Source organism: Prionailurus viverrinus, chromosome X (assembly GCF_022837055.1).
Source record: "Prionailurus viverrinus isolate Anna chromosome X, UM_Priviv_1.0, whole genome shotgun sequence".
NCBI classification, from domain to species: domain Eukaryota; kingdom Metazoa; phylum Chordata; class Mammalia; order Carnivora; family Felidae; genus Prionailurus; species Prionailurus viverrinus.
This window is the reverse complement of record NC_062579.1, coordinates 95,622,401-95,644,269: the sequence shown is the minus strand read 5'-3', so window position 1 is coordinate 95,644,269 and position 21,869 is coordinate 95,622,401. Positions and strand designations below refer to the sequence as shown.

The window sequence follows — 21,869 nt, the reverse complement described above, 5'->3', positions numbered from 1 at the left end:
TATGGTGAAGAGCTTAAGAAAAATAAAGGAGTCCATTTTACTGCAAATGAAATCATAAAGTTATTTGTGTTTGAAGTAGGTTTTTTAACATTGCACACACACAAAAAAAAACCCACCAAGTTGCAAAGTTGCAGCGTTTGATGAAAATAATAATAAAATAATGTAAGAGATGAAGATGAGTACATTTTTACAGGGCTTTAAAATTTTCAGAGGACTTTGACATCTCAGATGGCATTTGATGTTCTCAAACCTCTCTGCGCTAAGTAAGACAGATAATGCCTCTACTTGCCCTAAGAGCCTTAGTGACTTGTAGCTCAGCATTCTGTGGGGGAAGGGGGGTTCTTTCAGTGATTTATCATGAAGTTTTAAAATTTCTATTTCTAAACCCGATTTAGAGCTTGCTGTTCCTATACCAGTATACTCACCAGAAGTGTTGTTTACATCCTCTCGGTACTATGAAGAACAAAAATTTACCGCCACCTAACTCATTAAAAATTCTCTGCAAGCCTGAGGCTCAAAAGCCACAATATGGACACAAAGAGCTCAGTCCCCCTCAAGGACACTTAATTTCATGAGCCTCTCTCACTCAGAATTCTTCCCTTCTTCAAAACCCCTTTCTTAAATGCAGTTTTAAACCAGAGGTGAGATTGCGGGTTGTTGTTTTTTTTTGTCTTTTTTTTTTTTTTCCTGAATGTAGTTCCCTTACCAGTTTTCATTTCAAATGTGGGATATGCTGGGTTAGTATTTGTACTCCTAGCCACTTTGGGATCTCAGAATATTTTTTAATCTAACCACTGAATTAACATTTAAAACACGCACACACCTTAGAAGACATTGTCCTTTATCTGCATTCCAATACAAATATTTTTGAAGGCTGTCTCTCTTCCACCTCGAGTATTTTCTGATACCGCAACCTCCGGTTTAATCCTAAGTGCTTGCCAATGTGCGCATGTAACACAGAGTGTTATTATTGCCTCAGGCTAGCTTCTTGTCATCTAGTTTGTCTTTTGCTTCACTCCTTTGATAGTATTATCAGAACCAATTGTGAATCTGCCAGATGCATTTCCTCTCCAAAGGACAAATCTAAGAAGGCTTGTGTTTTTCCTTCTTTTTCAGGACTGCTTACTTGAAAGAAGTTGTTCTTCCTTCTTTTCATGAAATTGAGTTTGCTTAATCAGACATGGAGCAAACGGACTGCAAACCCTACCAGCCTCTCTCAAAAGTCAAGCACGAAATGGATCTAGCTTATACCAGTTCTTCTGATGAAAGTGAAGATGGAAGGAAACCAAGGCAGTCCTATAACTCCAGGGAAACTCTGCATGAGTATAACCAAGAGCTGAGGATGAATTACAATAGCCAGAGTAGGAAGAGGAAGGAAGTAGAGAAATCTACTCAAGGTATGTTTTCACTGGATTTTTAGAACCAATATTTCTCACTAGGGAATGCTTGTGTGTGTAAACTTATGTTTTCAAAAACAAATTTGCTGATGTTAACTGGTTAATAATGTGCACTGCTTACATATGCTTAGTGAATTTGTTCATATGCCAGTCTGGCTGAGGTTGTAGGTTACATGTGCTTTTTACGGATTATGCATGAATTTAGATGCAACAATCCTCTTATCAGGGCATTCAAAATTTGTCTAATCCTACAAATAGCCATTTACAGACTGAAGGATAAATAATTTATAGTAAGATGAAAAGTAAACAACTTGGGGCGCCTGGGTGGCGCAGTCGGTTAAGCGCCCGACTTCAGCCAGGTCACGATCTCGCGGTCCGGGAGTTCGAGCCCCGTGTCGGGCTCTGGGCTGATGGCTCAGAGCCTGGAGCCTGTTTCCGATTCTGTGTCTCCCTCTCTCTCTGCCCCTCCCCCGTTCATGCTCTGTCTCTCTCTGTCCCAAAAATAAATAAACGTTGAAAAAAAAATAAAAAAAAAAAGAAAAGTAAACAACTAAGTGCTTTTCAAGCCAAGCCATTGCTTCTTTTTTTTTTTTAAACATTTATTCATTTTGGGAGACAGAGGGAGACAGAGTGCGAGCAGGGGAGGAGCAGAGAGAGAGGGAGACACCTAATCTGAGCTGTCAGCACAGAGCCCCACGCAGAGCTCAACGCAGGGCTTGAACTCACAAACTGTGACATCATGACCTGAGCTGAAGTTGTTATCTTAACCGACTGAGCCACCCAGTCTCCCCATAAATATTTGGCTTCTAAAAGAGCTTTATCGGAGACCACCAAACAAAGGTCTGGAAAATTTGTCGTCAGAATGCAAAACTTTGTGCAACATAGTCCTAAGGGAAAGTAAGAACTTCCCTTCTGACCGTTGCCATAATGTGGAACAGATCCTTTGGACAGCCTTGGTTTCTTAATTACGGATTGACAAGACTGGTTTTTAAAAAATGTTTATATTAGAGAGAGAGAGAGAGAGAGAGAGAGAGCGCAAGCAGGGAGAAGAGCAGAGAGAGAGAGTGGGTCAGAGGATCCAGGCAAGCTCTGTGCTGACAGCTTCTGTGTTGACTGCAGTGAGCCTGATGCGGGGCTCAAACTCACGTTCTGGGAGATCATGACCTGAACTGAAGTCAGATGCTCAACTGACTGAGCCACCCAGGCGCCCCAACAAGACACTTTTTAATAAATAGAAAACAGATAGATAGAAATAGTTTCCTTATTTCTTTTAAATTGACAGCAAAACAATATTAGATACTCTTTTAACTACACAGAAGAAAAGACACTGATGTTAGCACAGGTTAGTGTTTTCTTAAAAGAATACATCAATGTTGAAATGAAAAAAATAGGTTTGATTATCTAGATCCGTGGCTCTAAACCAAGGGACCCTGAAGCAACAACAGAAGCACCTCCCACAGAACTTGTTAGCAATGCAAATTCTCACATTCCACCCTAGATTTAGGATTCAGAAACCCTGAGTGTGGGACCCAGCAATCTGTGGTTTAAGAAGCCCTCCTGGGGATTCTGATGCAGACTGAAGTTTGAGGACCACTGCTTCATCCCTTTGAAATCTTTTACTCAGAGAGCCTCACAGATCACATCTAGTTGGGTGTCTTCCAAATATTTATCTTCAGCTCTATCATTTTTCCCAAACTCAAGCCCTACATTTTCAGTTACCTGCTTAATTAACATTTTCAAATGAATGGACACTCCCACTGGCAGCTCTAAATCAATGTATCTAAAGCTACTGACACAGCCATCTTAACATTCTCAATCCCGCTCCTTTTCTTTCCATCACAGCATTTGTTAGCGATGCTTCCATTCTCTCCAGCTATCCACATACACTTTCCATACCTAATCCTACCTAATCTGTTGCCTCTTCCAGCAGATTTAACTTCTACATGTCTCAAATCCATCTTCCTCTTTCTATTATCATTATCACTGCTCTCATTTTGTCTTATCTAGACTGTTTTTTTGTTGCCTAAATGATCTCCTTGGACCCCACCTCATCCCCGTTCAGTCCTTTTGCCTTGTTGTTATCTTTCCCTTGCAATGCCCTTCTCCCCTACCTCCTGTAACTTAATTACTCAACTATCTTCAAGGCCGAGCCTTCCAGCGTCTTTGCCACAGAGCCTTGTTGCACTGTCATCCCCTTTGTACCGATTGCTGACTTTTATTACTTTTGTATGTACATTCCTAGACTGTATAGTCAGTGAAGATGAGGATCATGAGTTTTTTACTGGTCTCTATTTTTCTATGGTGCTTTGCATATATTATGTGCTCTGTAATTTTTTATTTAAGGAATAAGTTGCCATCAACCAAAACGTAAGTAACTTATCATGCGTTGAAAACTGCTTTTTAAACATTGACATTGGCACAGGTTCCTTATTTTTTTTTTAAAAGAGTAGGTCATTGATGAGATGACAAAAAAAAATTTTGGTTCTCTAGATCAGTGGTTGTCAAAGCATGGAGCCTAGACGAGCAGCAGCGGCATCACCCATGAACATGTTAGAAGTGCAGATTCTCAGGCATCATCCCAGGCCATGTAAAATGCAGTCAGTAGAAATGAAAATTACGGTATTCTAATTAGTATTAGAATCTTACATTACAGAAATTTTAAACTGAGCCAAAGATTTTATATATTCATACTAGCATTTAAACATGCCTTAAATGTTTATGGTATTAACAATATTACACATTTTTTAGCTGTTACCATAACTGGTAAAAGTTTTGTATCTGTCTTTTCAAATAATTCATTTTAATCTTTCCTATTTGGTCTGCTAATGACGACTGTAAATTTGTTATAAAACAATTTTACTTTTCTGCCTAACTTTTTTTGGGTCTTTCATGCTTTAAGAAACATGTAGTTCCCATTAAATTTTTTTTCTTTAAGGTTGTGTTTATAGAATATGAACTTAAAATTGTGAGTTGTGGGCTGTGGGATTGAAGTATGGAGTGCTTGACTAACATGTTGTGAGTTGAAATAAGAATGCACTTCTAGTGACAGTTTGTTCTAAAAATATGAGCAGTTTTGTACTGAGTCAGTATAAAGAGCCTAGCCAGCCTCAGATTTTGTCTCTGTGCTGTGTGATCAAAATGAATTTGGGGAATATGGAAATTGGTCTTCTATGATGCCATCCTAACTTTTTTCAATAACCTGTACTCAATAAGCTTTTACTTAGCACTTGCTACGTGTCAGGCCTTGAGGCAGTGCTAGGGATGGAGTTAACCACCATGGTTTCTGCTTGTAGAAAATGCATAATGTGGTAGAGAAGAGAGATATCAAACGGATCATTGCAATTAAATGCAATAAGTACTTTTATAGATAAAGTGGTATGGAAATACACAGGGTATCAGGGTCCATAGAAAGGTGATATTTGATCTAGGTCTTAAAATTTGAACAAATTCTGACTTGGAAAAGGGCATTCCAAGAGGGTAGATTAGCAGGTGCAAAAGCATAAAGCTGTGAAAAGGCCTAGGATGGTGAAAACTGCAGTATGGCTAAGAGTAAGGTACATTGGAGCCAGATCACAAAAAGTATTGCATGCCCAATTTTGGAGTTCCTTTTTTTTCCCCTCATGCATAAAAAACCACAGTTTTTAAGTGATGGAGAATTTCATGAGGAATATAATTTCTAGGATGGGAAGTGTAGAGGAGAATTGTAGATGTGTAAGCAGCAGTGTAGGAGATTGATTGCAGTTGGGAAAAATTGGATGCAGGCAGACAATCTATAAAGCCACTGAATGGCAGGCTAAGAATGGCAATGAAGGTATAAACTTTGGCTGTATCTGAAGAGGTAAAGAAACAGAGTCCAGAGATATCAGTGTGGAGGAATTGATAGGAGTTGGTAAGTGATTACTTGCTGAGGTGGAAAGAGATAAGAGTCAAGGATGCCTGGATTTCTAGTTTGGGAAACTGGGAGGATGATGATCCATTTACCAAGAGAAGGAAAACAGGAGGAGAGGTGGGTTTGGAAGGGAAGAGAATGAGTTTCTTTTGAGACATGTTAAGTTTAAGATGCTTGGGTGGCATCCAGGTGGATTTTGCTATCAGGTAGTTGGAACTGCATGTCTAGAGTTCAGGAAAGATCTGGCCTGTTGATATATGTATATTTGCATCCATTGGTATCTTACAGTAGGAGATGCCTGGGGATGGATGATATTACCTAGGGAGAAAATGTAGAGTGAGACTAGAGAAAGGCCAAGGACAAAAACCGGAATCTATCATCTGTGAACTTACATAAACACATTGTCAACCTATTTACATTTTTAGCTAGCAATGTCCTTTGGTGTGCTGACTTCTATAAACTCAAGTATAAAGCTCCAGGAGGTGAAGGTCTGGAAACTTGGGATCTTATCTGCCACTGACCCACTATGGAGACACCTGGGAGGGAAGAAAATACATACCTCTTTGGGGGAGAAATGAACTACTCCACATTAGGCAAAACTGTGGACCCAGTTGTTATCTTTTTTGTGAGTTCTGGTATCTACTTTGTTGTCTTATTCCATGTATTGCATCGGTAGATGAGTAAAAGAAAATGTTAATTTGCATGAATTTATGTGACTGGTAGTAGCATTTTGCATTAACCTAGCTGAGTCGAGCCTGACTCATTATTTTTAAGGAATAAAATTCTCAAAAAAGTGTTGAGTTTTGTAAACATGTTTATTTTTGAGAGAGAGAGAGAGAGAGAGAGAGAGAGAGCGAGCAAGCGGGGTAGGGGCAGAGAGGGAGGGAGACAGAGGATCCAAAGTGGGCTCGGTGCTGAGAGCAGAGAGTCCAATGCAGGGCTCGAACCCACAAGCCTTGAGATCATGACCCAAGCCAAATTCAGATGCTTACCTGACTGAGCCACCCAGGTGCCCTCGAAAAGTGTTGAGTTTTAAATCAAGAAGGAAGAAAGCAAATACAATTGGGCACCTGCTACTGTGGCACACACTCTCCTAGATGCTTTTCAGGTTTACTAGCTGTGTAGCGTTAAGCAAGTTACTTCAGCTCTCTGAACCTGTTTCTCATCTGCAAAATTGAATTCATCATCATCATCATCATCATCATCATCAACAACAACAGTACAATAATCACAGTGATTAAAATAAAAGTAATAATAATAATAGTAATAATAATAATAATGATAAACCTTTAATAGTACCTACTCTGTTCCAGGACTCTTTAGGTGCTTTACATTTGCTCCTCATTTGAAGTATGAAATGTTATTTCCACTTTACAGAGAAGGTAACTGAGGCTTAGAGAAAAAATAACTGGTCAGTTTCTGCAGCTAAGAAGTGGTGAGAGTTGGGACTGGAAAACATGTCTTTGGCTCTGAAGTTCCCATCACTCACTATGTTACATTCTCCCATACCTACCTCATGAGGTGTGGTGATACGGATTAACTGGGATCATAAGTGTGAAAATGTTTAGGAGCTCAATAAATGTTAATTTCCCTTCATTTCCTTCCCCAGCCACCTTGCCAGCCTCTTTTTGTTTCAGTGACCAAGGGTTTACAAGAGGTTTAAAAAGCCTCTCCATTCTGATTATCTTTAGAAAAGGACATATGATGTGCTATATAATTTGTAATGAAACATTCCTGAGTCTGTTTGTAGTTTCACTTTTTAGGGAAGTTATTGTGCCACCCAATTCAGGGCTTGTTTGGGGGAAATATTACTATTCCCCAAGGAAATACTTGAGTCCATCTGAAAGTATCTTCATATTCTTATTTTTATTTGCCAAGAAAGCAGCATCCTCTCCCCCAGGTACATACAGAGAATGGGATTCTAAAACTGATTTTCCTATCTTCCAAAAGCTTTCAAATTAAGGGGTGGACACTAATCTAATATTATTCACAATTCTTTACTAACGGGATGAATAAGCCTTAGGCAAACTTATTTTATATGATTTTTGGCAAGTCTAATAGCAGGAGTAGATTTCCTGGAGGCATAGAGGCTAACAGTTTTTCCTAAGTAGCCTCCCTTCCAAGGGAGGCATCAATTAACTAAAAAGTTAGTATAAGAGTAATGAAAATATAAATATATGAGTGTGTAAACATAGGATAATAATTTTAGTTATGAGAATTTCCCTGTAATTTTTATAATAGATAAGATTAGTTTTGAATATAGCCATTTTACTGCTAAGTAATTCTGAATATGAAGTCACCCATGCACGAAACGGAGGTATGGTGAGGACCTATTACAAATCCCACAAGATCACAGACTCTTGAGATACTACAGCTGGCACAAACATTTTATTTCTCCCTCCTTAACCTGCTCTTTTGTGGCTTCTCTTTCTCCTAATGTGGTTTTTTTGTTTGTTTGGTTGGTTGTTTTCTTCTTTCTGTATTACAACCTAAGCTTAAATCTCACATTATCGCCATCTGGTGGAAAAATTTTTAAACTGCTGATTTGTATTTACTGAGATTACAGGGAAGGAAAGCTTATGTCATCCATGCATCCATCCATCCACCCATCCTTCTATCTGTCCATCAATCCGCTTTTTTCATTTACTCATTTATACATCAAACATTCATTCAGTGTCAGCTATGTTCCAGGTACTTTGTTAGATGGATGAAGTTCATCTTGAAGTAAATAGACACAAGTGACTCTTATTTGCCCCCTACCTCAGCTAATATGCCACTTCATCCCACAGAAGCTGTGCAAGCACCATCGCCCCCTGTGGATTCAAGGCGTAGATAGAAGCCCATATTTGAGAAGTGCATTTCTCAATTCTTATTTCAAACACTTAGCGGTAATATAGACTATTGTTTGCTTAATATCTAAAAATTTGGGATAACAGTTCCTATGAAAATCTCAAAAGAACTTTTAATCTCAGGATCTGTATTTACTTGGTAAAGATCACAGATGGCAGATATAATGTAGCAAGGCCTATAAAATGAAAATTTTAACAGCATTTGATCACCTGTAATGAATTTAGTGCTGTGAGCATGTTGTGCTTCTCGTGGTCACAAGTTGCTATATATAATGGGTGCCCAGAAAGAGCTTAGACTATAAGAGAAAACTAAGTTGTTTTGCAGTAACTCCAATTGGTTAATATCTTTTAGTCAGTACCCTTGGTTCATGAAAAGTTATTCAATAAACATTCATTTCTATAGTATCTAAAACTGGTAGGATGTCCATGATATCCTCTAACCATCCTCCCTGTAACCTGACCCATGGCGGACATCCCTGATCAAGTCATGGCGTTCTTTCTTGTTGAACCCAACTGCAACCTCACACTCCCATTAACAGAACATTCCATGCAAGCATTGTCCATCAGTCATTAACTGCAATTGAGATGAGCCTATTTGAGATGAAACATTGAGATGAAACTTACTTCCTATCTGTGGCCTGCTTATCTGTGCCAAGTTTTGTGTTAAACTCTAAAGATAATATAGATGAATAAGAAGCAGGTTTTGCCCTCAAAGAATTCATAGTACATTGGGAACACAAATACAATGTGATTGATGTTATAATAGTGATATATGTAAAGTACTATGGGAGTCTAGAAGCTAGAATCACATACTTAGCTTGGGGAATGGTGACAATGTTCATAAGAGAAAAATCTAACATTTATTAAGTACCAGGCACTGAGTAAGGAACTTTAGATGGATTACATTTCTCAGTCGTTCTAATAATGCTATGAGGTTGGGATCATTATTATCCCTGTTTGCAGATGAGTAAAGCAAGGCACAGAGATGCTAAGTAACTTGCCTAATATTGCAGAGGTAGTAAGTAATAGGAATGGGTTTGGAACCCCGACAGTCTAATGTTAGAGCCCACTGTCGTAATTACTATCAGAGATAGACAGCTCAAAATTCAGATCTGGAGTTTGAGGAAATGATGTCACTCTGTGTGTGTGTGTGGCGGGGGGGGGGGGGTTGGTGACGGTTGGTGTGTTTGGAGTCATATATAAATAGATGGTTCCTGAAGCAGTGGGAGTAGAAGAGAAGCCAGTGAGAATACGTACAATTAGAAATAAAGAGAGCCAGATATGATACCCTGAGAGACAATTGTGTTTAAAATAGTGGGCAGAGACAAAAAAAAAAGATGGTCTTGAGATGTCAGAGAAGAATCAGAAGGAAGGGATATCAAACAAGCCAAGGGAGGGGACTTTCCAGCAGAAGACCTGACAAATATTGTCAAACACTTCAAAATCAACAAGTAGAATGAAAATTGACAAAAGGCAGTAAAACAGGCAGTTTAGAAGGTCATTGCTGACTTTAGACCAGAGATTTTCCACCTTGACTGGCATAAAAATTACCTGGGGAGTTTTACAAATCCCAGTGCTAAGATTGTTCCTTAGACCAATTAAACCAGAATTTCCACAGATGAGACCCAGACATTTACAGAAATTTCTCGGGAGCTTCCAATGTGCATCCAAGCCGGGGATTTACTTCCTTAGAGTAAACAATTTCAGTAATTTGGAGAAAGATCCCAAATCATAAGGATTTGAGGAGTGAATGCAATTGAATGTAGTAATTGGAATAAGGCTCTGTTGGAGAATGTTTTAGGATCTCAGGTGGAGGGAAAGGTTTTGAAAGGGTTCAGTGCCTCCTCTGAGACAGGAAGTAAGTTCTGAAATGGAGTGGCAAGAGTTGAAGTTCATGTCTTAATGATCTCAATTTTCTTGTATGGAGACAAGGTTATCTGCTAAAAGTGTGGATCGAGTCAGGAGTTTCAGATGAGTAATGAGAGGTTTTTGACGGATATGGAGTCATACATATATATCTGGAGCTCAGGGAAGGTAGGGGTGAGAGTAGAAACGTGAGGATATTAACGACGATAAATATTATTGACCACTGTGTGTCAAGTACTGCTGAGTGGACCCATATATAGTTTTTATTCAGTCCTTATCATAACTCTTTGATGTAGAGATAATCATCATGACCCTTAATTTATAGTTACACAGCCTGAGTTAAATAGATCGAAGACACAAATCCATGATTTTCAGACTAAAGCCTATGTTCTTTCCCCTGCACTGTTAGCTGTGGCTCTAGTCGATGATGCCCACCCTGAGCTATGAATATTCATTCTTGTTGAGAAAAATGGTTTCCAAACAGTACTGAGTGCCAAACTAAAGTTGGAAATTCTATATTTTGGGGGTGCCGCTCTGTGACAGATTTAAGGGAGATAGGACATATACTTGATGCATTAAAATTTCTTCTTCTAATGAAAAGGGAATGCCAGACTATCCTGTATATTGTTACCAGTGATCTTTCTTTAAAAATTTTTTTTAACGTTTATATATTTTTGAGACAGAGACAGAGCATGAATGGGGGAGGGTCAGAGAGAGAGGGAGACACAGAATCCGAAGCAGGCTCCAGGCTCTGAGCTCTCAGCACAGAGCCGATGTGGGGCTCGAACTCACAGACCGTGAGATCATGACCTGAGCGGAAGTCGGATGCTTCACCGACGGAGCCACCCAGGCTCCCCACCAGTGATCTTTCTAAAACACAAATCAGATCATACCATTCTTCTGAATATCCTTTAGTGTCTCCCAGTGCTCAGAGTAATGGATTTTCACAGCAAGGGGTACAGGAGGAGACACTACTAAATGCTTTAAGAATCTGATCAAAGCTCTGAATCTTCTGTTCAGAAAAAAATGCACATATATACAATATCTGCCATACATTTCAAGGGGCTCAGAAAGCCCTTGAAGTCCTTCTGCATCCATAGATCACTGGTGAAGATTCTCTGCTAAGGGAATTTCATCTCCACTTAGTTAATGCAACTTAAATCTTCCAAGATTTAGCACTAAAAGAAGCTACAAGGAGAAGCTGTTGGGGGTGCGAGCCAGCCAAGTAGTAAACTCAGCCCCTGAATTTCACCTTCCCTTGGCATCATGTCACCTTGATTTACTACTGTCATCATTAACTAGGAAGGTTTCTACCCAGTGCTAAATCCACAGATGGTCTGGCTTTTGTTTCTAACAGGGGAGGGAATCTTTCCTTATATTGATATTTATACAACACACCCCTGCACACAAATGATACTTTTAAATTATGCTGATGTGCACAAAAATATATATATTGTACAGGTAAGTTAGAAACACGATTTTGGAGAAGGGAGCCTCATAGGTAGAAAAATGGAGGAAGCATGTTTACAGTGCTGAGTGTAGAGGTTGCACCTGCTAGGACCCTTCTGAACGTCATCATTTCTGTAAAACTCTCCTTTTCCTCTGTATCAGTTAGCTCCGAGTATAGGTAGCCATAGTTAATTACAATTTGCCACTTCCTAAGTACCAGTTCATCATCAAATGGTAGTGTTCACCCAGTAGGGCTAAATTTGATGCAAAGAATTCTCTATATAGATTTTTAAACTAATTTTATGAAATAGTACACAGTTACTACTATTTCCTAGCACATATTATTTAACACATAGTATTTAGCACATATATTACACTAGTGCGGTTTTACCTTTGACCATCTCTCTCTTGCTGATGAACATTCTTTATCTGGGAATAGGCAGGTCAGGTTCTCAATTCTTTTGCCTTGCTGCTTCTGAGACGACGTGGCCTTTTGCTCTCAGTCTGAAAATATCTGTTGCCTCTGCACATTCATTCCATTTCTGCTGTCTGTCCCTGAGCCCAGTTTGGTTAATACTATGTTTAACCCTCCAGTGCTTTTTCTTACATCTATATTAAAACCTACACTCTAGTATGGAGAATGATTCTGGTGTTCTCTTCTTAAACAACGCTTTACTCTGTGGAATTGTGTACTTTCCTTTGGGATCTACATAATTTCAGAAGCAAAGGACTGGCTCCCTGGAGAGGTGTCACAGAGATGATTATGCCCTGGGACACAAAGCAACTGTCCTCTTTCAGGTACATAATTTGGTTCCTCTGTGTGAATTGCTTTGGCTAAGGGGCGGGATCAAAGGGGATGTATAGCCCTGGGATTGTGGCCACTGGGGCGGTGGGGGAAGCTTTGTTCTTTTCCTTTAAACTCTTGCCGGCCCATTTATTATGTGGTTAACACAAAGGCCAGACAAGGGTTAGTCAGATAATTTGAATGACAGACACGAGAGGTGAGGTGGCTGAAGCCTAGAGCCTATTGAAGACTGAGGAAAAGGGGAGGTTGGTGAAGTACAGAAGGCGGCAGTTGCTAAACCTAAAAAGTGAAGTGATGGGGCATGGGTTTGGTTCAGTAGATAACAGGGAAACTGAGGCATCTCGAAGGGTTTCAGTTCATTGAGTTGACTGAGACTGTGTTCGTGTTACATGCTGATTCTCCTTTATTCCAGAGAGTTGAGCCAGATTCAGAATTGGCATTTCAAAATGTAGCTTTTTATTCATGTGAACAGTCAAAAGCAGTTTTAAATATCTGCAAAGGCATGAGGCCGAGGTATGCCAGCATGTCCTGTCAGGAAATCGTCCTGTCAGAAAACTGTTATTCTGGTTTTTTGGTCATCTGTGATGCAGAACTAGCTCCATATACAAATAAGTTCTATTTATTTTCAGCACTTTTCTTTCTCATTATAATTCCGAAAGGGTCTAGAGGTGACAGAAGATAAATCTTGAATCCCCTGAAACCTTGGAAATATTCTCATTTGGAGCCTTTATGTGAAAAGCTGAGGATTCTGCTGTCCTGTCAGTATAAACCGAACCATATGCAGTGCTATTTTGGTGCCAGTCATTCCTGGAACGCATGAAGTAGTTAATTTTATGACTCTTGAGTCTTTAACTGTTTGAGCAAATGACCCTTTGTGTCTTTTATGTCATGTAAGAAAGCAGTTAGGAATGAGCTCAAAGGCAAGCAAAAATTAATAAGGACACGCCCAAACCTTTCATAGAATTTAAAGGTTTGAGTTAAGATTCATTTCTCTAGCTTCAGCTGAGACATTTACAAGGCTTTACTAGTAAAGTCCAATTATGTCTCCTCATTAATGGTTCAAGTCCAGAGTTTCAAGAACACTTTTAAAGAAATTATCACATTGACATACAACCTGGCTAAATGCTAATGTGTCTTAAATTAATCAATAAATATGGTCCAGAAATCACCTTCACTAATTGAAAAAAAAGTAATCTGTGGTTTTGAAAAATGAGAGAGAATCACAAGAAATGCAGAATTTTATCATATGTCTAATGCATATACATATTTATGTCATATACTTTGTGATCACCATCCTTTGTATATAACTTATATTTTATCATTTTATATTTACATATATAACGTACATAAATAATTACATATAATTTAAAGAAACAAAGAGGTGGATCAGTTTTTAATGGAACTGCTCTGTTTTTTCTGTTAATTGCATTTTCTTAAGCAAGACATACTTGTGTATATGGAGCAACATCTGAAATTCATACGCGGACACTTATGCCTCCTGCTCCTCCTGTAGCTTCTCACCCCAAACGCTCGAAGCCCCATGTATGCTCAGCAAGTGTTAGTGGCTGGCAAGCTACGTGTCTCTCACTTGTTTCCCTCAGACTACCTTTTGCATAGATAGCAATCAAGCTGATTTCTGAAGCATCCTAACTGTAACACACAGCCAGGGCCATTGGTCAGCATGTTCTTTCCAGTCTGCACGATGATTGGCAGGGCCAGTGTATCTGGTCTATGGACCATGGAACTTATCTAATCAACCTGACTTAAAAATATGGTCGGTCTGGCTGTGCCTCCTTTCTGCCGCCATGCTTTTGGAATTAACTTCAGAGCCTGGAACAGTATTTAGCACATAATAGGTGCTCAATGAATATGTTTTAAACAAATGGACTTATTTTATTATTTTAGTGTTTATTTATTTTTGAGAGAGAGAGAGAGAGAGAGAGAGAGAGAGAGAGAGAGGGCGAGCAGGGGAGGGGACAGAGGATCTGAAGCAGGCTCTGCACTGACAGCAGAGAGCCCAATGTGGGGCTCGAACTCACGAACTGTGAGATCATGACCTGAGCTGAAGTCAGATGCTTAACTGACTGAGCCACCCAGGCACCCCAACAAATGAGTTTATTAAATGTATAGCACTTGACATTCTCTTCTGGTAAGTTAAGTTTGTAAGAGGCCCAACTTTGAATATTGGCTGCCTTGATTGGTGTATAGCTTGTTTACTTTTCAGGGAAAAGTATTTGAGAGTTTTAGTGTATGAGGTTTTGCGTGAACTGTTGGTAGCCCTTGCCATATCATAAGAAACAAGCTTAGATAAAATGGTTATGAAATTGAAGTGTAAGTTCCAAACCTTCTGCAGCTAACAACAGTTAGCCCAAAATTCATTGACGAAAAGCTTTCTAAAGTGTGTGAGTCCCCCTTTTTTTCCATGCCTTTGTTTGCGGAATTGGTTTAAAACTTCCTATGTATGCAGGAGGGTATTATTCTTCAGGTACTTCCGCTTTAATTCCACTATCGATGTAGCGGCCATTGAGTAGGGGCCTCAATGTAGAAATAAAGAGGCTGAAAGCTTGGAGATGGTTTTGTATCATTGATATTTGTCTCATTCTTATCAGTGCCAACTGCCAGTGGTGAGTGGGAAGGAAGATACTTTAATTAAATGAGGCTCCCTATTATTTAGATTTTTGTTAATTGTGGTTATATTGGAGTAACAAGATGATCTAAAATGTATATTTGCAAAAAGGTATATTTGCAACTCTTACTGGCATGTATCTATGTATCATGGGATTGAAATTTACATTTTAATATAAAGTTTGGAGTCTATGTCATTAGAATTCTGCCTTCATAAGAACATTACGAAGAGCTGTCCTCCTGGGATTTGTAATCTTACGTGATGTCCAGATTCAGCAAGGAGTGCCATCAGAAAGTTACCTTTTCAACAAACTAAACTGACTCTCATAAATCATTCTCTTCATAAAACACTTGAACTTTTACTAAAATAATGCTTAAAAAAATACAAGCTGTAAAGGAACACAATTAAGCAGTGTTTATTACTAAGGTTTGAAACCAAAGTTCAAAGCACTTAAAATTGAATCACAAGGCTGCCAAGGACCTTCAGAGAACATGCCTCTAGGCCGGACCACACTAAACCTACCCCTCTATAAATTATTACATCAAATCTGACTCTATTCCAGACCTATCACCCAGCTTGGGTGAGAGTATGGTGTGTTGGTTTTTCCCTCGCTACATTAGCAGCTATGCTAATTTTTCCTTCTATATACTTGTAAGTCTTACCAGAGTTTAACTCCACAATCAATGTTTTCCAGAGGAAGCATCCAATAAGTATTTACGAATCACTGAATTTGAAGGCATCAAGAAATTTCTACCCTTTTCTGATGCTTGACAGTGTTTACTGCTAAGTGTATTTTACCAGAATTCCATAGGTAGCACTTTAAGTCCCTTTCCCCTTGTCCTGTCTTTGGAGATCATGAGTATAACCAGACACCATTAGCCAATAACTGGGCACATTCACATAGTGCAGTATTTTGCACATAGTGGGCCACACATTTAACAAATATTTATATTGAATTAAAAAGTTGAGTGAGGCACTTGGATGGCTCAGTCCATTAAGCCTTTGACTTCGGCTCAGGTCATGACCTCATGGCTTGTGAGTTCGAGCCCTGCATTGGGCTCTGTGCTGACAGTTCAGAGCTAGGAGCCTCCTTCAGATTCTGTGTCTCTCTCTGCCCCTCCCCTGCCCATGTGCTCTCTCTCTCTCTCTCTCTCTCAAAAATAAATAAACCTTTAAAAAAAAGTTGAGTATCTTTGGGGTGCCTGCTTGGGTAGCTCAGTTCGTTAAGCATCTGACTTTTGATTTCATCTCAGGTCATGATCTCACTGTTGAGAGATTGAGCCCAGAGTCTGACTCTGCACTGGGCGCGGTCTGCTTAAGATTCTCTCTCTGTCTCTCTCTGTCTCTCTCTGTGTCCCTCCCATGCACATGCACACCTGCTCACTCACACTCACTTTCTCTCTTTCTCTCTCTCAAAAAAAATGTTGAGTAACTTTGTATTTGTTGATGAATTATTCAAGGTGTTATAATAGAAAGAATACTACTCTAACAGCAATTGGAGTTCAATTTGCTCTTTTACTTAATAGCCCAGCAGTGTTGTCACACAGTAAGTGCTTAGTAAATATCTTCTGGAAGAAAGAATGAATTGCATGAATGAACTCTTGGGCACCCCTTCCCCAGCAGCCCTCTCAGCTGGTTCCTCACACCTTCAATCCTGCCTCAAACATGACTCTCCGCTGAGGCCACTGTTTCTCTGTCAGCCATTCTCTTGGAGCTACTCTTGGCTCTCCCACACACCACAGACCTCAGTCCCCATTGCAGCACTAAAAACTCCTTACCCTTATGTTAAATCCTAACAAGGCTCAGTAAAACAAAAAGCCTCCTTTATGGTGTATGCCATCCAGCCACGTGACTTTACTAATCTTACAAGGTATGGTCCTTCATTTCTATTTCATGTTTTTGGACCTGATAAACTTCTACCGGTTGATTCCAAATGTTGGTATAACCGTGGGTTCCTTTGTACCAGCTTTCATCTGCAGCCAAAGCATTGTGACAAACCTGCTTTTCCCTTCTCTTCAGCTCGCTAGATCCTTCTCAGCCTTTCAGCTTCCATCTACACGCTGCCTGCTCTAGAGAGCCTAACGTGATTCTGTGCAATCTTGACTAGATGCCCATCCTATATGCCCCTCCAGCAGTCTGCACGTACTCCTACCATAGCACCGGTCGCCCTTAATTGTAATTGACAACAGTCAGTTGTTTCCTTGTTTGTTTCTCCAACTAAACTGTAGACTTCTTTCTTTTAAGTTTATTAATTTATTTTGAGAGAGATATATAGAGAGAGACAGCACACGAGTGGGGGAGGGACAGAGAGAGAGGAGTGAGAGAGAATCCCAAGCAGGCTCCGCACCTTCAGCGTGGAGCCCAATACGGGGCTCAAACTCCCGAACCATGAGATCATGACCTGAGCCAAAATCAAGAGTCGGATGCTTAACCTACTGAGCCACACAGGTGCCTCTAAACTGTAAATTTCTTTAGGGCAGGGACTGTCTTTTTTGCTCTTACAAGTTTTGCCACATAGTAAGTGCTAGCACAATATTTTTTTTCTTTTAATAAGATAACTTTTACCAGGTTTTGTTTCCTCTTATGTAAAGTGAAGCTAATTTTGCCTTACCATGGTACAGAGGATCAACCAAGATTGTAGACATAAATCATTCTGAAAACTGCCAGGACACAAATATTATTCCCAATTGTCACATCCTTTCATAGTGCCTTCAACTCACAGAATGCCATTTACAGCTATTTTCAGAGAGTGATTTCTTGCCCATTCTTAGGATCTAGGAAATTGTGTCACTGGAAATAACATGAAAATGAATGAAGTGAAATGTTGTGCATGGGAATAAGGGAGCATGCTATGTCCACACTAGCTAGTCTGATTTCATTGAAGATTCTGAGTTCCCGTGTACCTGCTCTGTAGCAACTTTGTAGAGGAGCAATAGTGGAAACAGGCTTATTAACAAACTTTTTACCCCGCCATAGTGCCTGTAGTTGTAAGACCTTCAGTTAAACTGCTGTGAAGCACCAAAGAATGGTTTTCAGTTTAATTCTTCTCCAGAATGTCTCTGCTAAAAATGATATGATTAATGCCAGATAATAAAAATTTTAAATCTTGAAAATCAAATTCCTGACATCCATTTTTTTTCAGTAATGTTGTCATGCACATTAACCAATTGGATTAGAAGAATCTTAATCTGCCCTAACCTGCCAAAAGCAGAGTGGCTTTTGTTACAATGTAGGTCTCTGAAGACTCTACCCAAAGTAGGTTAGCATTAGAACATGTGCTCCCTCTAGTACTTGCTGATGGCGTTGACCTTGAGGATGGGGTTTTAGTGACCCTTCAACAGCAAATGAGTCTTATGCTGTCGAATTCTTCATCACCTTCTATTGACAAACCCATTTGATAAGTCTTATGATCCAATCTCATTTCACTTACTGTCATGCATACCCATTTTTATTCGAAATTCTGTACGTGCCAATGCATCTGTTATGTTGCGAATGCTTAAGAACTGTTAAAAAAACTGAACAAATTCATCTGTTCACTTTCCTTCATTGGTAGACTAGAGGAGATCCATGCGATTGATGTTGTAGTTTGAATAAATGGAAACATTGCTCTTTAGTTTTATTATCCTGATGGCCTTCCTAACTAAGCATCCACAGGATTATTTTGCAATTTAGTCTACTCTGAGTGAGAATGGGAGAGTTTCTAATCTTGTAGGGATTTTTTTTTCTTCCTTGAAAGGTTATGATAACTAGAACTGGTAGCTCATAAAGAGCCCAAATCAATATTGCCATTGACTTAATCCACATAAGAGGCTTAACTTCATAGGTGACTCCTGAACAGCTGAAACAAAACAAAAATCAGTCTCTGGTGAGTTCCTAAGTTTAAAATAAAGTAGAAAGCTGTTATAGAAAAATGCTTCTAGACTAACAAGGACAGCAGGGTGGGACCTTGTAAACAATTATATTTCAGCAAAAAAAAAAAATCCTCACGCTTTCCCATTTGCAAGAATAATAAGAGCTAATATTTATTAGGTGTCAGACACTGTGCTAAGCATGATCTCATCTAACCTTTAAAACAACCTATGACATTTAGATACATTTATAATCCCCAGTTTACAGGTGATAAAATTGAGACTTACAGAAGAAGGTTTAACTTTTCCAAGATGACACATCTAGTAAGTGGCCCAGTTGAGACTTGAACATATGTGTGCTAGACACTAAAGGTATTGCTCTTGATCGGTATACTGTATATATAAAATGTCATTCGTCAGGTATAATAGTTGATGTTCAAATGTGTCTATAATGGAAGATGATGCTCCTTACCTACCATAGAAATATCTGTATGGTTTTCCTAGATATAGGGAAATACCCTGAGCTTTCTGCACTTTAATGTCAGGAATCCACTGTGATTAGCATCAGGCATCAGGCCAATAACATTTGTGAGATGACTGTGCAAATCTAAAGTGCATGCCTTGGACGTGGGACAGCATGGTTTTTTTTGTTTTTGTTTGTGTTTTTGTTTTTTTGATCAGGATAGCTGTCTAGGATGAAGATCAAAATCTTGACATTATTCTTTCTGACATTATGCACTAACTACCTGCATTAACTGAACCAGAGGTGATTCACTCCTTGATAACCAGTTTATTCCAAGGCCTTCAGTGTAACAGCTTTTCTTGTTCTGAAATTCATACCATCTGACTTTTGTTTTCTCTTTCCTTCTACTTAATTAAAATGGACTATCAAACTTCTGTCGGTTTACTGACGGGCATTTTCCAGTGTGTGTCGCATCATGGTCTTCTTCAGTTCATTATCTGCTAATATCTACAGGAAATCCAACATTGAAACTAACAGTTTTTCTCATGTCTAAGCCTTAGATTCCTTGACATTCTCAGCAAATGCCCTTGTCAAGATCATCAAGGGCTCCATGTTGCAAAATTCAGCGGTCAGTTCTTAGTTCTCATCTTGACTTTTCAGCAGCATTGGACATCATTGATCACTCCTTCTTCTTCACTTCATTGTGAAGGATATCATACTCTTCTCAGTCTCCTCCTGTGCCCTGGACCATTCCTTCTAGTCATCCTATGATTCTCCTCACTTTCCCAAACATGAAACATTGGAGATCCCAAGAACCTCTTCTCTTCCCTTTGACACACTTCCTGGCTTGGTCATATCATCTTGTCTTCTGTTGTTAACACCATTTAGATGCCAAAAAAACTCAACTCCAGTTTAGACCTCTCCCCTAAAACTCAGATTCATATATCCAGCTAATTTCCATCTCCATTTGGATGGCTTATAAGTGTCTCAAATTTCACATGTCTGTACCAAACACCTCTTGCTCTCCACCTCGCATTCTCTCATCCCACCTTTTTATTCCAGCTGCTGCTGCAGCTACCAGCTGTGTGCACACCAGCTGGGTGCACGTATCCACTACCTCTTCTCAGCTGTACTAGATAGCTCTCATTTCCTTCTTTTCCTGTCACTTTTGTCTGGAAAGTCTGTAGCAGCCCACTCAACCATTCTGAAGCAGGTACAAACCTGGAAGTGTGAAAGGGTTAATACACCCTGGACAACCCTTGACCTATAAGGGAAAGCCAATCATGAATGCCTCCCACTTCTGAGTTCAAGCAATCTTCCAGGCATTTTACAAATTCCTCAGAGGGTCCCTGCTAAGATTGAGCTTCAGTTAAATAAAAACATTTAAAAAAGCAGGGGACTTTTGGGATGAGCACTGGGTGTTGTATGGAAACCAATTTGACAATAAACTTCATATATTGAAAAAAAAAAGCAGGGGAGGCTGGGTGGCTCAGTCGGTTAAGCATCCAACTTTGGTGCAGGTCATGATCTCGTGGTTCACAGGTTCGAGCCCCGCATCGGGCTCTGTGCTGACAGCTCTGAGCCTGGAGCCTGCTTTGGATTCTGTGTCTCCCTCTCTCTCCGCCCCTCCTCCACTTGTGCTCTGTCTCTGCCCCTCAAAAATAAATAAAAACATTAAAAAAAGAAAAAGATTGAGCTTCAGTTGCCCATAGCTGTGACCAGCTCCAAAACTCACCCTTGGATTGACTTCCCTTACTTCTCTATTTCACTTTTCCTAGTCACTTCCCAAAATTCCCTCTCTGTACACAGTCCCTTGTTTCAGGTTCTGCTTTTTATGAAACATGATTGAGAAAATTCTCAAAACCAAACTCGTAATTCCCCCCTCCAAAACTTGCTCCTCCTTTTATCTTCTCCATTTCAAATGATGGCAACTCTTCTTTCCATGTCTTCTTATCAAAAACCTTGGTGTGATCCCTCACCTCATCCATTTAATCAACAAATCTTGTCATTCTCTACCTTCAAAATATATTCAGAATCTCACTAATTCTTCCTACTTCCTCTGCTACCACCCTGGTCCAGGCCATGATCATTTCTCATATTGATTGTTGCAGTAGTCTTCTAACCTATCCCCCTTCTTCTGCCCTTGCACCTCTACTGTTTATTCTCAGTACAGTAGCTAGAATGATACTTTTTTTTAAAGTAAGCTCCATACCCAGTGTGGAGCCCAATGCAGGGCTCAAATTCATGACCCTAGGATCGAGACCTGAGCCAAGAGTCAGACACCTAACCAACTGAGTCACCCAGATGCCCCTAGAACAATACTTTTCAAACCGAAAGCAGATCATGTGCACCCCCCAGTCAGAACCTACAGTGGCTCCCCATCTCACTCAGAATATAGAAGTCTACACAATGTGGTCTTCGTTTATATTTGTGAGCTTATCTCCTACTTGAGACTCCTTCATTTGTCTTGCTAAAACCACTTTGGCCTCTATGTTTCTCAGTAAGACATACTTCTTACCCAGGGCCTTTGCAGTTGCTATTCTCTCTGCCTGGAATGTCCTTCTCTCTCACCTGATGCAGGCCCTTACTCAAATGTCACCTTCTCAGTGAGCTACTGAAAATTACAATCCTCCTCCCCACACACTTTTTTTTTTGCTTTTTTTTCTCCATAGTACTT

The 21,869-nt window shown here is 39.7% G+C and overlaps 1 protein-coding gene across 3 annotated transcripts in view; it reads left to right on the top strand.

Annotated features, from left to right (window-relative positions):
* The first annotated feature begins 1,180 nt into the window (after positions 1-1,180).
* The window catches only part of TENM1 (teneurin transmembrane protein 1), a 550,900-nt gene continuing 530,211 nt past the window's right edge, over positions 1,181-21,869 (top strand). For all 3 annotated transcript variants that reach the window (XM_047844103.1, XM_047844102.1, XM_047844101.1), the window contains exon 1: positions 1,181-1,397. In XM_047844103.1, coding sequence (XP_047700059.1) covers positions 1,181-1,397 — 217 coding nt within the window. The remainder of the gene's footprint in view (positions 1,398-21,869) is intronic.